The sequence below is a fragment of the Liolophura sinensis genome, chromosome 6 (assembly GCF_032854445.1).
Source record: "Liolophura sinensis isolate JHLJ2023 chromosome 6, CUHK_Ljap_v2, whole genome shotgun sequence".
In the NCBI taxonomy this organism is placed as follows: Eukaryota; Metazoa; Mollusca; class Polyplacophora; order Chitonida; family Chitonidae; genus Liolophura; species Liolophura sinensis.
The window spans coordinates 65949632-65970048 of record NC_088300.1 but is presented as its reverse complement, the minus strand read 5'-3'; the positions used below and the strand labels follow the sequence as shown (position 1 = coordinate 65970048).

The following is a 20417-nucleotide window of genomic DNA, read 5'->3' as shown; positions in this document are numbered from 1 at the left end:
CAATGTAGTTCTGTTGGGGACCTCTGTGGCTTATTCGGCTAATACCTTGTTCTCGGAGTCGATCAATCCCTGGATATACGTGCTTCAATGCAGCTCATTAGTTCGGCCCACGCTTTAGGGCCAGAGGTTTGGTGCCTGGAGTAGGGACGTTGTTACATGTAACTCGAGGCACTCCAGTTTCCTCCATCCAATTTTAATTATGGAGTATAGCTTAAAATAATAAAATGCCAATCACATAATCTAGTTATATTATGTGAAGGTTTTTTTGTTTTTTTTTTGTTTTGTTTTTTTTCAAATCTTGATCTCTTTACCACTGTGATTGCTTTTGGTGTAATGTCACTGTCACTATTGTTACAATTATTTCATGTTCGTGTTTCCTTGTAGCAGGATAAACCTATATATCCTGTCATACTGACAGTCACACTGATGCCCTGTGCCTAAAACACCTGGCATTACAATACATTTCACACAGCACACTGGGCCAACAAATTCTTGCCCTTTTCGCATTAATGCTGTGCACTTTGATGGATCAGGTTATTATCTCGCCCGAGATGAACACTATCCTACCGCTGGCAAGACTGACATGCTACCTAACATCTGAAGGTTGGGACAGTGCTTGAAAAAGTTAGTATAAATTTGTCGGAGATCAACCAAGTTTGATTCACCAAAAACCCATATGCAGAGAGACATGACTCAACTGGTATCACTGGCTAAAAATGAATTCACTGACTGCTTGGAGTTTAAGGCTTTACTTAAAAACATTTCATTTATGTGACAGCTGTATGTTTTATGGGTAGAGGAAACCAGAGTAAACCACCATCATTTGGCAAGTAACTGGCCATATTGGTGAAAGGCAAATTATGAAAGTGATCTTGATAAGAACTTACCGGCCTTGAAGGCTCAAGTGGTAGAGTGTCCACTTCGGGGGTGGTAGATCCAGGGTCAATCCTGGGTTGATCACACCTAAGACCTTAGAAGGGGAAGTTGTTGCTTTCTCGTTGGGCTTTCAGCATTAAGGGGATAATGCAACGACTGGTTGACCAGTATCAGTATAATGGCTCTGGTGGGCTGCTTTCTTGCCTTCGTTAAGCCGTCTCAGTGAAGCAGCACTAGACAAAAGAGCAATGGAAATCTGCCCTGCAACAAGGAGGAACATTACCCTTACATGCACTCCAAGGACTCCTTTGTCATCATATGACTGAAAAATTGTTAAGTACGCTGTTAAACCCTGAGCACTGACTCCTTCACTTGACAAGAACTTCATATAATCCAGGTCCTACAAGTGTTATAAATCCCACAATGCCTCCAAGGCCCTGGAAACAGTGGGACCATGAGAATCTCAAACTTTCCCAGTTCGTGTATGGAACTGAATATACCTATCTGAACAAACATACAAGTCATAACAAATAACTCTGAAGAAGATACTATAAAATGTAAAGAGTGAAGATAATGATTTTTTCTTTTGTATATATACATGTGCAAATGTACTGTCCTTGATAAATTCCTACTATAATATTACACTGGCAGATGTAAAAAAAGTCATAGCATCACTGAATATTGTATTCAATGCACAGTGTCTTCTCTATCGGTCTTTGGTACAAATGACAATTAGCTTAGTCTTCTCTAGCATTTTTTAGGGAATTGAAGACATAAAATCTGACAGTAATTGGCTGGTCTGCGGTACATGAACGCGTGTTTTAATATGTCAGTCATTCCACACTCAAAGTACTGAATGACACAGTTGCAGTCATGTACATGCATACATTTGTTTTACACATTTGCTGGTGTAGTTGATGACAAAAACAAGTGCACACAAATCTCATTCTAGGAGGAATCTTTCATGTGGTGCTTTTGCTTAAGAGTACTTGCAACAGCTTCTAGTGTGGCGTCCTTTTCCATTTGAAATTCCTTCAGACGAAAAACTTTAATATGAACCGTGGAATTATTTCTAGACCTGCTTTCAGGTTCCAGGTCGTCAGTCTCTGGCTCGAAGTCGTCTGTTAGTTCAACTGTTGAAGTGTGAACCGCCAGGTCCAGAGTTCCCATCCCTTTGTCTTTAAGCTGTAACGCTAGGTTGACTGCTCTGTTGATTGCAGCACCTAAACCGTGAATATAAACTTCATTCCAACCAGAATCGAATAGTTTTTGACAGCGAGCAAACTGCTGTTTGAAGTCCGTTTTTCGACTGACGTATATATCATTTTTGCGCTTGGGGAGTCTTGGGGGCAGGCGTTTCCTTAGAGTATATTCTTCGGGGTCAAACAAATCTGGTTTTGGTTTTATGTCTTTGCCAGCTGATGATGCAGGCGCAGCGTTAACAGACTCCACACGTGCACTTGTTGTGTCCATGATGCAACCGGATGTAAAGGATAATCGCAATTCGAGGAAAATAAAAGAAGGATTTTTGTTCGTTAAAACGATTGAAGTATATTTTCATTTGCAATACTTCTTTGAACATTGAAATATATTTTACGTTTTAAAAAGCAGCTGAAATACGTTTTGTGAGTAACAAGTATTGGCAAATCAAAACGCACGCTGCTACACTTTGACCGTTGTAAACAACGATGGCTGACAGTGCCGAAAGAAGAGCGAGCAAGACGTTAAATTTGCTGAGATTATTGAGGCTGTAAAGACAAATATGCCCTGTGAGAAGTTGAATGAATAACAGTGGGAGGAGTCAGCCAACATGGCTGCAGATTCCTTCAGAGAACGCCAGGAAGATGAGTTACAAGTGTTAAAGTCTGTTTATATGGAAGATGTTGTTGATCTGCGAGAGAGGGATTCGTGGAAGGTGTGTTATCCTGGGCCATCCGGTCCCACTTCATCGGTTAAAACTGAAAGCAGAAAGCTGCTACTTACAGTTGATTTTTTTAATGTGTAAATTATGTTGTCAAAGTTATACCTTTGATTTACGGATACTGAAAGTTGCGAAATGTAACTCTGTATCGACCAACACGAAGTGTCGGATCGACGGTAAGCCACGTTTACAGCATCTTCACACGCGCATTCCCTAGAATTAATCAATGTCAACCGAGTGGTCCCCATAATCAACTGACCTGCTCATATTCTCGCCGAACCAAAAACGATCCGTGACAACCACACAAATTGACAAAATAAATAAATTTCTGACGCTACAGCAACTGGTTCTGCCCACACTGGTTCTGCCTGACTGACTGTAAGGTTGCTGAATGCAGATGGTATTCAATAATTGAGCATTTGCATTACATGTAAATCTTGAAAGGATGCTTAGGACTTCTGACAGACTTCTGTTAAGGTGATCTGTGTTTGAACTTGAAATATTTACTCAAGCTGTGTGTGCAGAATTAGACCGTCATTTTGCCATCTTAGCTGTGAAAATCACAGCTGCAGAGTTCGCTGGCTATTACTGTGTCTCTCAGGAACCTGTGGATGGTCGTGGGTTTCCACAGGGCCCTGCTTGGTGTCTTCCCACCATAATGCTGTCCACCGTCGTATAAGTGAAACATTCTTGAGCATGGCGTAAAACACCAATCAAATAAATATATACACATCTTTAGTAGGGACTTGGCAAAGCTTGAGGGCTTATTTAAGCTAATAAACCTCACTGCCTTGATAGAAGTGAAAAATTATTGAATACAGCATTATACACTAATGAATGAATCAACCAGTCTGATCTCCTGTTTAAGGTGCCCCGCCCACCAGAGATTCAGCTTACTCTTCGTCCTCAGCACAGCATGAATGGACATAAAGAAGCACATGTCCAGGTGGACCTCATAGTGAAGTGTCCAGTGAGATACCCAGATGAGTATGTGTTGACAGTAGTTAAATGAACCCGTGACAAATGACCGTAAATGTCACCAATGACTAAATGGCACATTTTACCTGATTCTGAGAGTACTGATCTTAGGAAGGTGGTTTTAGGTTTTTTTGGAAGGAAGGATACTTTTCTTTTTACAAAAATATGTTGGCACCAAAAGTAATATCTCATGGCTTTTGTTTGCCTCCAAAAATGCAATTTCTTGGGTGAAGTTTTAATTTACAGTACATTATCAGTTGTGTAATTATTCTGTGTTGTTCAAACTTTGCCTCAGTCAGTTGACTTCCACTGAAAAAAGCTTGTATTTTGTTGGTTACTTTTGATGTGAGAACTTAGCATTGTTTTTCTTAAGAAAGAGCATAGTGCATTAGTGGTGCTTACAAGTGAGAAGTGTGAACTTTTTAAACGTTTCACATTGAAGTAATTCATGAAATGCTCACATGTTTTGCAAGATGTTCAAGCATATGCTGACATTATTCTGTGTAGACAGATAAGGTAATACATTTTATTTGGGAAAATTATAAATTATATGGAAAAGTTGCTCTTTCATGTGCAAAAAAAAGTTGAGAAATTAGGATAATAGAGATATGCTGATTATTATTTTTCTATCAGTTTTCTTTTTGAATTGAAGTTTAATGTTTTTAATAATTTCAGCGTAACAGATATTGACAGTAGGATGCTATAAACTTGCCTTTTCATTTCAAACGTTGCCAGAATACCGGAGATCAGACTGGAAAATCACCGAGGCCTCTCTAATTCTTTGTTGGCAACTCTTCAAGATCAGCTGATGGATATGGCTAAAGATCTTAAAGGCGAGGTATGAATGTATACAGATATGCTGATGTCATGAGGAGTGCTGTCCATGTATGACTGTTACTACAGCATGGCATTTCCATATTTCATTATTAATTTATTAATACTATTTACTGAGAAAATGTAATAAAAGGGAATATATTAAAGAGACAATAGTGACATTTAAGTATTTACATGTGTCATGAATACATCAAGCAACAAATACCGTAAATGACCTAAAATTTTTGTCTGTATATAAGTTGCTCATTTTCCCAGATTCTGGGAGCTTTATTGATTTTAGAAGGTGCTTTGAGAGGTGTTTGGAAGGTACACACTGTAGGACAATATCCAACTGGGAAAAGTTAAATTTTAGCACCAGAGATAATATTTCATGACATTTATTTGCCTCCAAAATTGCTCTTTTGTGGTTGAATTTTTAGGTCATTTTAGGTCATTTAGTTAATCAAAATTAAATAGAAGACATTTAATTAACTCTCCTTTGCAAGGGGAAATATCTAGGTCAGGAACATCACAGCCATCATGTCTGTTATTATGTGTACAATAGTACTGCACTGCTAATCCTTGTCTTTTACCAGATCTGAAGGTACCCTTACTCCGATCCCATTCACTGTTTGTCCAGTTGGATTCTTGCTTTAGTAGTTAAGAATGTAGTGACAGCTATTCAAATTACCTTGAAAACTCTATTCTTGGTTCCTTGAAAAGACACCTCTGATTGGTTCTAAGACTTAGGTCATTGGGCAGGGTTAAAGCAGGTATTACTGAGTCAGGTAGTGAGATTATGTTTACTATATGCTAGAAAGTCCTTGAGTACTATTCTTGTGACGAGTCCATATTGTCTACACATATCCAGCTTTTTCCCCTCCGTAAAACCGTTTATTGGGTCTACTGTAAACTGGTAAATCTTTGAGTGTGTCTGATAATGAAATAAAAATAAATGATTATTTTTTTCTAGGTAATGATCTGGGAATTGGCTCAATCCATTGAAAAGTTTTTACACGCTAATAATGAACCCCCATCGAAATCCTTTTACGAAGAAATGATGACAAACAAGAGAAGGCAGGAGGAAATACTTGAGCAAGAGAGGAAGAAAAGAAAGGATCTATTGCGAAGAATGGAAGAGAAAGAGGTTTGAGTTGTAAATAAACAAACATGGTAGTATAGAACATTTACTTTAAGCGTAAGTTTGTTTTGAGATTATGTATTAAATGTATTATATTCTATTTTGTACAAGGCCACATGTTAAATAAGAAAGTGCTACAGAAAATACAGTAACAACAAGGATTGGTTAAAGTTTTCTCTTATTTCTCTTAATTTATTGGCCAATACTTGAGACACACGGTGATCATTGACTTGGTCATTACTAATGGACATGTGACCGCTGTAGACCTTTAACCATTTCGTGATGTAAAAGAACTTTTTTGCGGTGAACTTTATTTTTATAAATGTAGTGAAAGTTAAGCTAAAATAATTTGTTTGTGTCGCTAAAGATACAAGCTTCATAAAAGTGTTCAGACTCTTTCTGCACAGCCCCTAATTTCCTCAGAATGTTTCAAAATATTGATTTGCAGTAAGGGTTTAAAGGATTGGAGAATCGGGGTATGGTTGTGTTAAATATATACTGAACTGTAGTGGGGTAACTCACAATAATTATGGCATTTTGGTTTATCTAATAACCATTATCAAGACATGAGGCAATCGTCATATGTATTCTGACAGCAGATATGTGTCACTGATTATGTATTGATTTTTTTTTTTTAAACTTTTTGTACAGAGACAGAATTTAGAGGATGAGATTTCCAGACGGCAACAAGCGATACGTAGTGGAAGCAAAAGACGATCTGAGGAATTAAGATTTGTACGTTTATTAGATGTGTTTTATTTCGATATTTCATCTTGAATTGGCATATTGGTGTAGATGATGTCATAGATTTATTATATAACGATCTTAATTTCATATTGATAATTAGAGATCTACCCTTCATGCTGATACAGGCATCAGTTGAATTATCTTTGTTGATCTTGACTGTGTTTATGTATATTATATTCAGAGCAACTCCCCCGAAAGCTCCCCAATCTACCCACCCTCAGACCAGGTCTCCATTTCCCCAGAGGTACGTGACATGCCCATACGCCCCCGCTCACAGACCCCGCCGTCATCACGCTCAGAGCATCCTGGTGTTAGTAGTGCACCAGAAAGGGATCACAGAATACTCAGAAACAGGTACATGTAATTCCCTTGTAAAACAGTTGAAAGTATCACGGTTTTTCGTTTAGAAACTGTGGTGTCAAGAGTTATCCCCCTTAGTTATGACTGACTGTCTCTGGTGGTAAATTAGAATAAATCTGTGTTCATGCTGCTCAGATGTTTGCCACATGAAATGGAGGATATGTAAGTTATCCAAATCGTAATAGGCCTGCTCTGAATTAACTTCCTTGTTGAACTACAGCGACTATGACATAACGTGAGATTAGTTTTTGAGGCGTGAAGCGGGACCTTAATCAGCATGCAGTATGTAGGTTATGTCACAACAGCGACAAATATTTTCTAGGTAACAGAATACAATAAAACATGATACCAACATTTAAGAGTTGCAGAAATGTTAAGAGATTGTAAATGAAGTCGATGTTTTCAGTGTAAAAGTTAGCCGAAGTTGTCTATTGGATTTAATTATGGCCATGATTTTAAAATTACCCCTGAGTGGATTAAAAAAATACACAACGATTATGCTGGGCTTTCCAAACTTGTTTACAAAATTAAAATCTGGCTTAAAGGGAGGTTAGCAACCAGCATATACCAATTTAACTCGGAAACTTTCCACTAGCCATTTTTTAAGGTCCCACCTAACCATGAGCTTACTCATAAAACACACCTCTAAAACGGACCGGCCCGGATAGCACAGTTGGTAGAGCGTCCGCTTTGGGACCAGTAGATCCAGGATCAATCCTTGATCGAGTCACACCTAAGACTTTAAAAGAGGAAGATGTAACTTCCTCGCTTGGCGTTCAACATGAAGGAGATAGTGCAATGACTGGTTGACCCATATCAGTATAATGGCTCGGGCGGGTCGGCTTACTTGCCTTCGGTAAGTCGTCTCAGTGAAGCAGCACTAAATAAAAGAGTGGTGGAAATCCGTCCTGCAACAAGGAGGCACATTACAGTTACATGCACCCTAAGGATTCCTTCGTCGTCATATGACTGAAAAATTGTTGAGTACGACGTTAAACCCCAAGCACTCATTCACTCACCTCTAAAATGGTAGAGTAACCTCAAGGGTGCAGCCCAGTTGAAGTCATTTTGTTTTTGAAGGTTGCATAACATATAAGATTGAAGATACTGATTATATTTGAAGCTCTAAATAATCATGTTAGACTTTAAGGGTTGCAACTGTTTTACTTTTACTTTCATTATCATTCAGTGTGTATATTTACATAGATCTTGTACATGTATATACATGTAGCACTTATACTTCAGATTAAAACTGTCAAGTATTAAGTCCATGTAGGTAAGCTTGCATTTAATTCATCACTGAACAAATACATTGTCACAAATAAAATAACTTAGGAGAGTTTTTATCAGACTTACTTTCATGCAAACAGTTAAAGTTTCCTCTTTTTTGACTTAGATCATTGTTGAGTTTTTTTTACATGTATCGTTTATGTCATAATAATTCTATCTGCTGTGAATATGGGTACAAATAGGTTTTCGCAGGGAGAGACAGGGCCACAGCGCCTGTATGATACAAGTATTTGATGTGTAATTAGTATTAGTTTTCTCCTCAGAAAAACCAGCACCCCGAAAGTGAACCGCTCCAGCAGCTGTGAAGATGATGCCCGCCCTGTTGTGCATAGGCGGCCTTCCCAAGGAACAGCTGTCCTGGAATTCACAACTAAAGTGCCGAGGAAAGTGTGCAGGGGGAAGTATCTAGGTCAGGAACCTCACAGCCATCATGTCTGTGTTATTATGTGTACAGTAGTACTGCACTGCTAATCCAGGGCCTCAGTGGTTAGCGTCAGTATGGTGCAATGACCCAGAGGCCTCTCACCAATGCAGTCGCTGTCAGTTCAAGTTCAGCTCAAACAGGCTTCCTCTTCGTACATGGGAAGCTCTGCCAGCATATTAATAATAAATGGACAGGATGCAAAATGTGACCCATTATATGCATCAAGCACTTTGGAAGGGAATTCAGGTGTGCTTAAAATTTGTTTAAAATATGAGAGTGCTTCAAACATTGTTTAGAGAATCAGCTTGTGACCACTGTTACCGGCTTAGTTGCAGCTCTCACTTGTTAGACTGAGACTTGAATTTGGGACATTTATGAGTTACATGGTTTGATCAGGAAACATTTTTTTTTAAATTATGTGAAAAAAATAATGATAATATGGGTTTGTTTATAAACAAGAGCAAAACAGACTGACAACAAACATAGTGTGTCAAATAAATTTCAAGATACCTAATACTTACCTGTTTATGTGCCTTAAAAATATAATTTGCAATTTATTTTTTAAGGAGCAGTTTGCAGGTAATCACATCTTTTAGGCGTAAGAAGTTTATGTGCTCTGATGTGGTTAACTGAAGTGATGACTTATAACACAGGTCACAGTGTACGAGGGAGCACAGTATTTGCTGGCATGGACACTCTAACGGGGGAACTGGTCACGGTGACAGAGTGGGTGTTAAAGTGGAGACATGTGGCCCGCAGACTGCCCCCTGAGAGAGAGGAGGAGGATAGCGAGGCTAAGGCTTACCTTAAACAGGTTCTGCTTTATACAATTACATCGTTATTAATGTGCAAAAAAAAAAAAAGTAGAAAAGCTTCCATCTGTTTAATACATGTACATTGTTGTATAGCCATATACAATTTAAACCGCTCACAATATAGCTAAAATGAATCTCTGATTTTGACAGCAGCACTGTGAGTGGGTGAGGTAAGAAATAAAATAATATTGTTTTGGTGAATGTGTAAAAAATATCGTAATGGCGCCATAGACTTGTAAGAATTCTAGATTAAAAAATGATTTATAAAGTTATGTCAGAAAAGATGGTTTTGGCTGCTCACATTTCATTCAACCCTGTATTCAAAATAACTGAGGTTACATTATTTAGCCACCATAATTTGATATGTCTCTCTTTCAGTACTGACAGCTGGCAGGAGGTAAAAGAAATGATAACAAAGCATGATTGCCAGTACAACGTGATAGTAAAACCTAGATACCGCATTTTTGTGAACTGAAAAAACCCTCGCTGAACTATCTCTGTTTTCTACTCTGTTACCAACTCACATTTACTTTTATTCCATAGACACTATTCCTGTAAGTTCAAAGCCCTGTTTGATCAAACAAGAAATTTTAAATCCGTATGACATGCAAGATAGACATCTAGCCTTCCGCAAACCATTGTATAAAACAAATCTATCGTATTATTTATTCAGAACTTCCCGTCCTACGGAATGGAACAAGCTTCCATTAACACTAAGATCAGTTTCTTCTAAATTGCACTGTCAGTCTTTATTAAAATCTTTTCTACTTTCTAAGCTGCAATCTTCATTCTAACATTACACCATTAAGGCATAGTTGAGGTAAAATAAATTCATATATATTTAGAAAGAAAAACAGTTATTTAGACACAAACTAAAATGTCAGCCTCACCCCTCCAATGCTGTTATTACTTATACATGGGATAGAACAAGCTCAACCTAAGCTTTATTCCCACCATGCATTGTATCTTTCCAGACTTTATTGTTATCATGTTGTGTCTGTATTTTGTTGATGTCTTAAAATCACTGAAATTACTGAAATTCTTTAAATTTTATGGACATCTGGTGTGCTTGTTATAGCCCACACGCATGTAACAGGAATACACAATTTCTGTCTTCTCACATGGTTAGCCCATCTAATGAACCACATATACATGTAGATATGTTTACTCTTCAAAAACAAAAAAGCCCTGAAAGATGAGTGTAATAGTTTGCTTCCAGCACTAGGATCTGTTCTAAAAATTTGAAGAACCAGAGTATATTAAATCCAGATTAATTTGCTAGAGAGTTAACCAAATTGATTTTTTGTTTGTCTTTTATCTTTTTTTGCGCCCAGATTACCAGTATTGAGCAGGAGTTGTTGTCGTTGTTACGTCTGAAGCATGCCAACCTTGTGCATTACCTGGGGTTAAAGTATGAACAGGAGGCTGGCAAAATTATAGTTTATGTGAGTGACCGTGTCGAATCCCACGCGTAATTATAACTTCCTTAATACCTGTGAATCTATGCACGAATTATTTTTATGAGAAATGAACAAAATGACAGCTTGATTTTGATTTTGGTACATAACTTTGTTTTTATAGGTTCTATCAGAGTACTGTGGAGGAGGTAATTTAGACATGTACCTCAGAAGTAAGACCCCTGTCCCCGTGGAGCTACTGAGACTGTACACAGAGCAGATCCTGCAGGCAATAGATCACCTTCATAGTAAGGCTGTCGTCCACAAAAACATCAGGGTAAGTGGCTAACTACTTGTCATTTATTTGTGTGTAGATAGATATAGACAATATAGACAATGATATAGACCATATATACTATCCTTCACTTACTTCTGCTGAAAATTCTCCAGCGTTATTGAATCAAACAGATTCACTGGTTTGACTGTGGCCTTACTTGTGCAGGTTTCCAGTGAGGTCTTTTGCCTTTATGTACTTGACTGAGGTCATAGTTTTGTGTATGGCATAAAAAACAATCAAATAAATCAGTAAATAAATGTGTATAGGCATGTAACAACATTTTTCAATAGCCTGTGAGCAGCACATGCCTCTGCTTCAAAAATGATGATTTTTTTCTTATGTGTTCAGATTCTGTTTCTTCAGTAAAATATAAATGGTAAAAATACAGAAATTCATTAGTATTGTTTTTTTTTTTTTGTAGGCTTCTAGTGTTTTACTAGATGACACAGGAAGTGTCAGATTGACTGACTACAGTATTCAGAAAAGGTATGCAATTTGCATTTGAGAATTAAGGATCTAGTTGAAAGCCATCAAGCTCCTGGTAGATTTTCATACATGTACTGTGGGAAATATTAATAATCTTTATAATAATGTGTCAAACTCATGTCAGAAATATATGTAGGATAAATCATACCACATACTTGCGTGGTGACCAAGAGGTTATACTGACGGGTTAAGGTCATGCCAACATGTAAGACCGAAAAGTTGGGAAGTATACTGTGTAGACCAGTGTCAGTACACTCTTGCAGGTATGGATATTATGTCTGATGTTTTCAGCATATTATTCCAGTGAGGCAGCACGATAGATATGTTAGCATTGTGGCCAGTCTGCTGCATTAAGCCATTGTTATACAATTTGGATAAATCTGAAAACCACATGAAAACCTGTACATTTGTTTATAGACTGTCAGATTTGTACGAGTCTGTGGAGAACCAGCGACCAGGGGTCAGGTTTACAGGTATTCAGACTCCAGTAATTGGCAGAGGTGGAAAGAAAGGAGATATCTATCAGCTGGTAAGAGGTGTTCATGTGCTCTGATACATTTCCGCCAACTTTTAGGGGCACGGCAGTACATAAAATACACGGGGAAAATTCTCATTTACAAAGCTGATGAAGGCCCAACATCTCATAGTGATCATAGTCAGTTTTTCTGTGTAAAGTAAAAGTAGACCCCAAGCCAAGCCAAAAAACTGGATGCAAAGACACACAGCTACTCAGGGCAATTGGCCTATCATTCTTAATCTAGTGTTATTGCTGTGGTCTGCTGATATCATGAACGGTCAGAGAGGTTAGTCATATACATGTGTACCTGGCAGATGTATCGTAATTTACTTTGTGCTAGTCTTAAACCTGATTACATTCATATATGTTTATGTGAAACATTTTTGAGTACGGTACACTATTTAACACCATTCAGATAAATGTAAAGTAAATATATACACAGTTTCAGTTTCACAATCGGTTTTAAGCTATTCGGGAGCTACTGGCTGATGCTTGCTGCCAGCAGACATGGCAGATAACTGATAACTGTATGATGGTCTTATACAGTATATTGAACATATATATACATATATATATATTTCACCGATTAGTTTTTAATTTAGTTTAGTTTGGTTTAGTTTAGTTTTATATTTGTATATATATATATGTATATAAATATACCACCGTTTAGTTTAACGTAATATGCAAGTGGTGTAAATCAGAATGAAAAAAGACAAAAAAATCATTTTGACTCAATATTTTGGCACTTTATTTTGCCATCATAAGGAGAATGAAAGGCTTATTTTGACGTGATATTTCTAAATGTTATTTTTCCATCATAAAGAAATGGCAAAATAAATATCTACACTACTCATGTATTACATTGAACAATAAAATACTCCTTTCCTCTGGTTGCTAGGGGTTGTTGTTGTTGTCATTGGCTGATGGACAAGAGGTCACAGAGATCCTCCCCGAGATTCCAGCTGGCTTCTCTCCTGAGTTCCAGGATTTCCTCTCTAAGTCAGTTGTTGGTTTTTTTTTTTAAATCAAAATACATATACGTACTACAAAGTAATACAGGATTTTAAAGTAATACAGTGTACGGGTGCCAGGACAATAGCACATGTTAAAAGGGTACCATTCAGGAGTAAGCAGCAACTTTTTAAAGACAGTTTTAAAAAAAGTGAAGTGAAAAACCATTGTCTATCTTCCTCAGCTGGACTTTACTGACATGAAATATATAGTTTATGGATAAGAATGTTCAGCACTCTGTAAGTACATATATATTGTTTTCCTCCAGATGTTTGATTCGAGATGAGAGACACAGGTGGTCAGCTGGTCAGTTACTGGACCACAACTTTGTGCGACACCCAGTCCCCACTGGTCTGAACACTAACAGCAGTTGTGTGGCCAGTACACAGATACAAGGTGCAACAAGTTTCCACAAGTGAATAATTAACATAAGAATAGAGAACTCTGCTGGTGTTCAGAGTTAACCTGTATTATTGTATTATAAACTTGGGCTAAACAGTGATTCTATCACCAAACTACTGTAAATTTATTTGTTTTGATGATCTCTGTAATATTACGTTACATGTAAGTTGATGTGTCTCTTTTCTCCTGTAAATATTGTAAGATAATGTATTATATAGAGGGACTCTGGAAGAACAGTTCTTGAGACCTGACAAAGCTATGTGTACATTTGTATCATTATTACTCTTTGAAAAGAAAGTTATACATACATACATACATACATACCTTTTATATACTGTATTTCACCCAATGTTTGGTCTGTGAAAATGCACTTTCAGAAGCACATAAAAGCTTTAAAATGATACTTTGATGCCAACGGTTTTTTTCTGATAAGAAATTAGTCAAACTTCACAAAAAACTCCTCAGTTGTCCTTATAAGGTGGGTGAATCAGTCAGAATCAAACAAAATGTCACATGAAAAGTGCTGAACTCTAGGTGAAATACCGTGTTTTGTTACAGTGTTAAGTGTCAAACTTCACAAAAAACTCCTCAGTGGTCCTTATAAGGTGGTGAATCAGTCAGAATCAAACAAAATGTCACATGAAAAGTGCTGAACTCTAGGTGAAATACAGTGTTTTGCTACAGTGTTATCTCCATTATCGAGCAGTTGACAAACATTACCGTAACTACGTGTATATACCTACGTGTAATTTGTGGAGGTACATGTATTTCTCTTTTCACATTTTCAACTTTACTTTAATAACTCTCAAATGAATTGATCCGGATCAACCATGGATGAATCCATGATGGAAACACATCTGGTGTCCCATGACCCCTTCACTGTCACTACGTTACTTTTCATTCCATTCCCAGGGAAAGCATTTGTGACCTCATGACATCACATAAAGCTTGAACATTTGTAACCAAAGTGTGGGACATCCGGTTGACCTCTTTGCAACAGTACTGCTTCTGATTGGTCAATTGGGTGTTCTTGATTGAAAGTTGGAACAAGTTCTATTCTGTTCTACTTTCCTGAACTTTTCAACTCAAGTCAAAACATAATAAAAATCTCAATTGGGATCAGAGTTATACTCATCTCATGTCATTTCCTGATTCATTATTTCATAATTTTTATAGCAGTTTATATTCTGTGATATTCTTGTCTATATTTCTATATAATTTTGCCAATTGTAGATGTAAACAAATCTTTAGCCCTGGAGGAGGAAGAGACTGCAGATATCCCTATGGTGACTTCGTATGAGGCCAGCGGTCAGTCCAGACTTACCACAGAGTTTGCCATCCTCAAATCTCTGGGTAAAGGAGGATTTGGGGATGTTATCAAGGTAATTAGTATGAAGAGGAATTGGGAATGGTATCGAGATAACTGGACTCGAGAGAATTAAGATATATCAAGGTAAATAACATGAGGAGGATTGGGTGATGTTTCCATGGTACCTACATAGTCTGGCTAGGATTTGGAGATGTTATATAGGTGTATCAAGGCAACAAAAGTATACATTGTTAAAAGGAGAATTTGCGGTAGTCGTACGTCGCAGTTTGGGGTGTGATCAAAGTGAGGAAAATAATACAAGTATAGACTGTTTGAAAAGTGATGAAGGTTAGCAAAATAAATATGGACCGCTAAAAGAGGATTTGAGGATGCGATTTAGGATAGGATTCATGTACCAGTAGAACTGATACAGGGTTTTCTAGGGATTGGAAAATGTAAAAAATAATTATTACTGTAATGAGGAGGATCTAATCCATGTGATATTGGTTGCATAGGCTTGGTGTTAGGTCAGGAGGTTTGTCATGTACATGTGTACATACAACGTACATGTAGCAAACTTCAGTGTGGTCTTCACATTCTTCTTGGTTTTCAGTTCATACACTTTACCACTGTGATGTCATTAAGTGGAATATTCTTTACTCTGTCGTTTGATTAAATATATAAACTGATACAGATGTTGAGTTTCTTTATAAATACGTGTATTTGTTATACAGGAATCAAGCTGAACCTCTGTTTTCACTTGCAGGTTAGAAACAAGCTAGATGGTAGGTATTATGCCATTAAAAGAATACCACTGAATCCAAAGAGTAAACAGTTCAACAAGAAAATCACACGTGAGGTGAAGCTTTTGTCCAGGTTAAACCATGAGAACGTGGTAAGGTACGATTGTCAACATAGTGCCAACTCACCCATCTGATTAAGGGCATTGTCTGCCCAGCTTTCCATGCAGGCTGCCATCTGTCTGTGTAACCTTCATTGCTTTATCACTGCAGACTCGCTTCACTTAGTTCTAAAATTAGGTCACTTGTTGTCCTTACTAGGCTGTTGATAATAAACAAGTCACATTACTTTAAAATTGACACTCGGCCTTTTCAACACTGTATTTGAAGATCTACTTAAAAGAGTTTACAATAAGACGATCCTGTGTATTTTTTCGATCATAGTGATGACATTGTCTCTCCAACATTCACTCTGCCATAACGGGCATCTTTTGAGTTTGTAACACTCTAACAATAAATATGTAAGGGTCATTGTATAAAATGCACTTATTTATCTTTGTCCATTTCTATTCCACTAAATACAGGTACTACAATTCTTGGATAGAAACCAGTGATGACCCAGCTTACAGTGATGATTCTTCTATTGCCACTCTGACGTCCAGCTCCCAGAAAGCACAGGGATCAAGTCCCATAAAGGACAGCCTTATCCCTAAGTTGAGGAACAGCCTAAATTTGACAGACAATTTTGAAGACCAGTTTCCGGCAAGAGCAGAGGGATCCTCAGACTGGAGTGTGTCTGGTGACCAGAGCCAAAACAATGCAAATGATGATGAGGAGGAGGAGGATGATGACGATGACGACGACGATGATGATGATGAAAATGATGTCTTTGGTGCTTCATTTTTGTGAGTGTCAATATTTCATTACTTAACATATACATGTAAGTAGTCGAAAAATTAATAATTAACGATTTCATGAAATATGAGCATAGCTAGCTGAAATGTTTTGTTATAGAAATGTATTTTGGTGTGTTCCTCTTTGAGTATCTGCCCGCTAAATTATCTGTATCTGTCAGCTTATTTGTCCGAGTTCTGCGCTGAATTACTCAAATACCTATTTCTGTGGAATCATAAGTTTTCAACATTTGCATGTATGATGCGTGAAGGGCAATGTAGGAAGAGTAGCCAAAATACAAATAAGTTTTTAGGGGCACTTCTTCCTTGATGTTTCAGACCCTTTCACGATGCTGACGTCTCTGATGACATTGTGTTTGAGGGTGGGAGTGTGAGGAACTCAAAGATGGATGGATGGTCGGAACATGAGGTGAGGCATGATTATCTGGTGACTTAATTCAGTCCCAATGTGGCTGAAGGTTATCAGGTGCCTGCATGAGCTCACATTGAAACTTAAACCTATTGTTCAAAAGTCTACTAAATATAGAACTTGGACGTTTTATTCAAAAGTTAGTCTGACTAAAGCTGTATACGTTGTGCATTGGGACGAGGCATGGGTGAAGATGTAACTCCTACACTTCTGAATAATTTATTTATTTATTTATTCGATTGGTGTTCTATGCCGTACTCAAGAATATTTCACTTATGCGACGGAGGCCAACATTATGGTTGGAGGAAACAGGGCAGAACCCGGGGGAAACCCATGACCATCCGCAGGTTGCTGACACACCTTCCCAAGTACGGCCGGAGAAGGAAGCCAGCATGGGCTGGACTTGAATTCACAGTGACCGTATTAGTGAGAGGCTCCTGGGTCATTTTGCTGTGCTAGCGAGCTAACCAACTGAGCCACGGAGGCCCCTTTTGAACAATCAACCTCAGCATATACGTAAATGTCAGACGCACCTGTGTAGAATGGGTAATTGCCTCAGCGCATCACAGGATATACATGTGCAACGTGGCAGGTGAAAAGTTTGGGTGATGCAAACTTTGTCTCTGTGCCTCATATCGATAAACATGTTTTCATGAAATGTGAGACTCTTTGATATTTGATAACTTTATAACGATGCTAGTAACTACTTTAAAATGTGCTAAAAAACCAAGAAGTTGTATATCCATAAGGAATATAGTGTTGGTGTATTTCCTCACCAACTGTCACTGAAAGTCATTCTTGATATTTACAGGATTCCAAGCTGAAAGAACACAATACAGAGACTGCAGATGTTTCAGAAGGCTGTCTTAAAGTACAGTACTTGTACATTCAGGTGTGTTATGCATGTATAGGTGAAAAGTGTACATTTTGAGATTATCTTTGAGTTTATAGGTGCTTTATGGTGAAAATCTAAGAGATGTTCAGATACAAATCAGTGATAACATTCATTCAAGGAATTGCTAAAAACTATTGGCATTTTGTTTCTTCCACTATGACCTTTCACCAACAAGATTTTGAGAACAATCCCAAGCTTCATTAACTACATCATTGCATGTGTGATGCAGTGGTTTCTCTCAGGCATTATCTACAATGTTATCCTGGCTAAAACAAGATAAGACAACAAATAACATAACGTGAATTTTTTAGGAAGAGGGGTGGAAATAGACGTGAATGCGTACATACCTTTTCACTCGGGAATTTTTTTATGCAGCCTTATGGTTCATCATGGTAATCAACCGGAAACAATTAGGTGTCACTCATATGCTTGGCACATATGGTTTAAAGTAAGGTTCGGGTGACGTAAACGGAAATAGCTGTGTCTTTATGTTACAGAAATAACTCCTGTTGATTGGTTAAAATTGTTAATATGGCAGCACTTTTGATTTTCCCAATGTGGGTGATTTTTTTGCATACTATAAACTGCAACATCTCATTTGTACAACATTTCAAAAATAAACAGTTACATATGTTTTTTAAGCACCATTTGCTCTAGTACTGTCTTCTTTTTTAAAATGATTTATGTGTCGTGTTTTACCTTTTGTGTGTGGTGTAGATGGAGTACTGTGACAAGAGCACCCTGAGAAACTGTATAGACGCAGGCCTGTATGAGGACATGAAGCGCGTCTGGAGGTTATTCCGGGAGATTGTGGAAGGATTGACTCATATACATGAACAGGTATAGAGTACACATTGCTACTGACCTTAAAAGTCTTGAAACTTATCAACCTTTGCTATGTGTAGAGGATGTTGACATTTTCAAAGGGAAATTTGTTTTCCAACTTCTTTGATATGCTTTGATAAGATAAGATCACTAAAGGGTGAACTCTTGCTACAATGCTTTAGGCTTGTGTAACAAAGCGTAGAATATTTATTCCAAGTAGCCTTAGAAATATTAATTTTAGGCTTTGAAATAGTCTGAGAATTCAGAATCTTTAAAGGGTGCGGGCTCTGTGCATATTATAAGCAGCCATAAGAATTTGTTGGTGGTCGAACGAAAGATAAAAGAAGTTCTGCAACGTCTCCAGAGCTCAGCAAACTAAATATTCTTAACAAGTAAGATAATAACATATTTTTAAATATGATAGTCATTTGTGGATTTGATGATGACAACTTCATTTTTTTTGGGTTGTTTTTTTTTTTCAATAACAGTGCGTACTGAAATTTCAGATTATCGTGACAGAATTTTGTCTCTTGACATTCTACAAAATCGTTAGCCACCATGTCATTTTTCACCATCGAGCAGACACCATGAATATGTTTGTAGGAAATCTGCAAACAAAAGCATTTTAAGACATGACTGATTTTCTTACCTTCAGGGTATGATTCATCGTGACCTGAAGCCTGTGAATATTTTCCTGGACTCCAATGACCAGGTGAAGATAGGGGACTTTGGTCTCGCCACGACAGATGTCATCGTCAAGGTACACATTCCTGATGAATGTTCTTTGGTTTCTGAAGTTAATTGTTTTCATTTTTGCACACAGTGATTACAAAAGCAAATTACTGACTGTTCACAAAATTGGAAACAGTGTATATATTCTTCGCAGAAAAGATGTCTCAACTGTATCTATTCAACTTTTTCACATGTTTGCACGGTGTTTATTCAGGCATATTCTCAAGGTATTATTCTTTGTTGACTGATGAAATTATCCTTTTTGTGAAGCCCTGAAACTGGGCAATCCAACCCATGCAATTTTGTATCCAAAATTAAATTAGAGACTTGCAGTTACACTGAAACTGCAGCAGAGGTATCATTGTGCTTACAGGCATTATCACTGGAGTTTTTCAACGACAGCAATCTCTCATGACATGTAGAACGATTGTTTCCTTTGGTCAGTCAGGATTACGTTTATTAGTATCTTTTACATGGCTGTGTTAGAACTTGCAGGTTGTGTCATCAAAAACTCTGAAAATCAGTCTTTGGTTCATTACAGAAAAGTGGCTTGCTGGACAGTGCCCTCTTGTCACTCAGCACTGGCGAGTTTGGGTCATCACGGTCAGGGACGTCCTTTGACAGTAACCTGACAGGGAAGGTCGGCACTGCCCTCTATGTTAGCCCAGAGATGATGAAGGGAGGTAACAAGGCCAGCTACAATCAGGTAAACATGGATGAGAATGAGGGGAACTTCATGAGGAATGATTCTTGTTTCTAAGTTTCTATGACTTACATAACATGTTATTTGTACCATGGAGACAATCCATACTTACAGTTAGAAATGCTAGGATTTACATGTGTCATGGAAATTATTTCCAGTATTTGACATGGTGAGAGATGCATGTATTTCTCATAGGTTATAATTTAGTGTATGTGTTGTTGGCAGAAAGGAAAACCTAGCAGCTCAACTCTGTAAGGAACAAATAGAAATCTAGGGCTATAATGTGGAAATTTCTTTAATATCTGTGAATTATTGTACAAAAGAAACAGTCTTTGCCTGGGGAAGCTTGGTTAGTCTGAACTTGCCACAACTGGG

The 20417-nt window shown here is 37.6% G+C and overlaps 2 protein-coding genes across 2 annotated transcripts in view; one reads left to right on the top strand and one right to left on the bottom strand.

Annotated features, from left to right (window-relative positions):
• Positions 1-1824: 1824 nt before the first annotated feature.
• LOC135467445 (ribonuclease P protein subunit p20-like) lies at positions 1825-2349 on the bottom strand. The gene has a single exon (XM_064745217.1). The coding sequence runs from the start codon at positions 2347-2349 to the stop codon at positions 1825-1827; it is 525 nt and encodes a 174-aa protein (XP_064601287.1).
• Positions 2350-2586: 237 nt separating this feature from the next.
• The window catches only part of LOC135467624 (eIF-2-alpha kinase GCN2-like), a 34918-nt gene continuing 17087 nt past the window's right edge, over positions 2587-20417 (top strand). Inside the window, exons 1-21 of the mRNA XM_064745402.1 lie at positions 2587-2791; positions 3666-3784; positions 4511-4613; positions 5562-5735; positions 6381-6464; positions 6658-6830; positions 8390-8535; positions 9204-9364; positions 10700-10810; positions 10947-11099; positions 11521-11585; positions 12003-12114; positions 13001-13101; positions 13382-13509; positions 14749-14897; positions 15591-15724; positions 16149-16456; positions 17745-17779; positions 18500-18622; positions 19263-19367; positions 19881-20045. Of these exons, the coding sequence (XP_064601472.1) occupies positions 2687-2791; positions 3666-3784; positions 4511-4613; positions 5562-5735; positions 6381-6464; positions 6658-6830; positions 8390-8535; positions 9204-9364; positions 10700-10810; positions 10947-11099; positions 11521-11585; positions 12003-12114; positions 13001-13101; positions 13382-13509; positions 14749-14897; positions 15591-15724; positions 16149-16456; positions 17745-17779; positions 18500-18622; positions 19263-19367; positions 19881-20045 (2754 nt within the window). The 5' untranslated portion in view covers positions 2587-2686. The remainder of the gene's footprint in view (positions 2792-3665; positions 3785-4510; positions 4614-5561; positions 5736-6380; positions 6465-6657; positions 6831-8389; positions 8536-9203; positions 9365-10699; positions 10811-10946; positions 11100-11520; positions 11586-12002; positions 12115-13000; positions 13102-13381; positions 13510-14748; positions 14898-15590; positions 15725-16148; positions 16457-17744; positions 17780-18499; positions 18623-19262; positions 19368-19880; positions 20046-20417) is intronic.

Excerpts from the sequence above, each read along its gene's own strand:
- LOC135467445 (XM_064745217.1), bottom strand. The coding sequence starts at position 2,349 with ATGGACACAACAAGTGCACGTGTGGAGTCTGTTAACGCTGCGCCTGCA.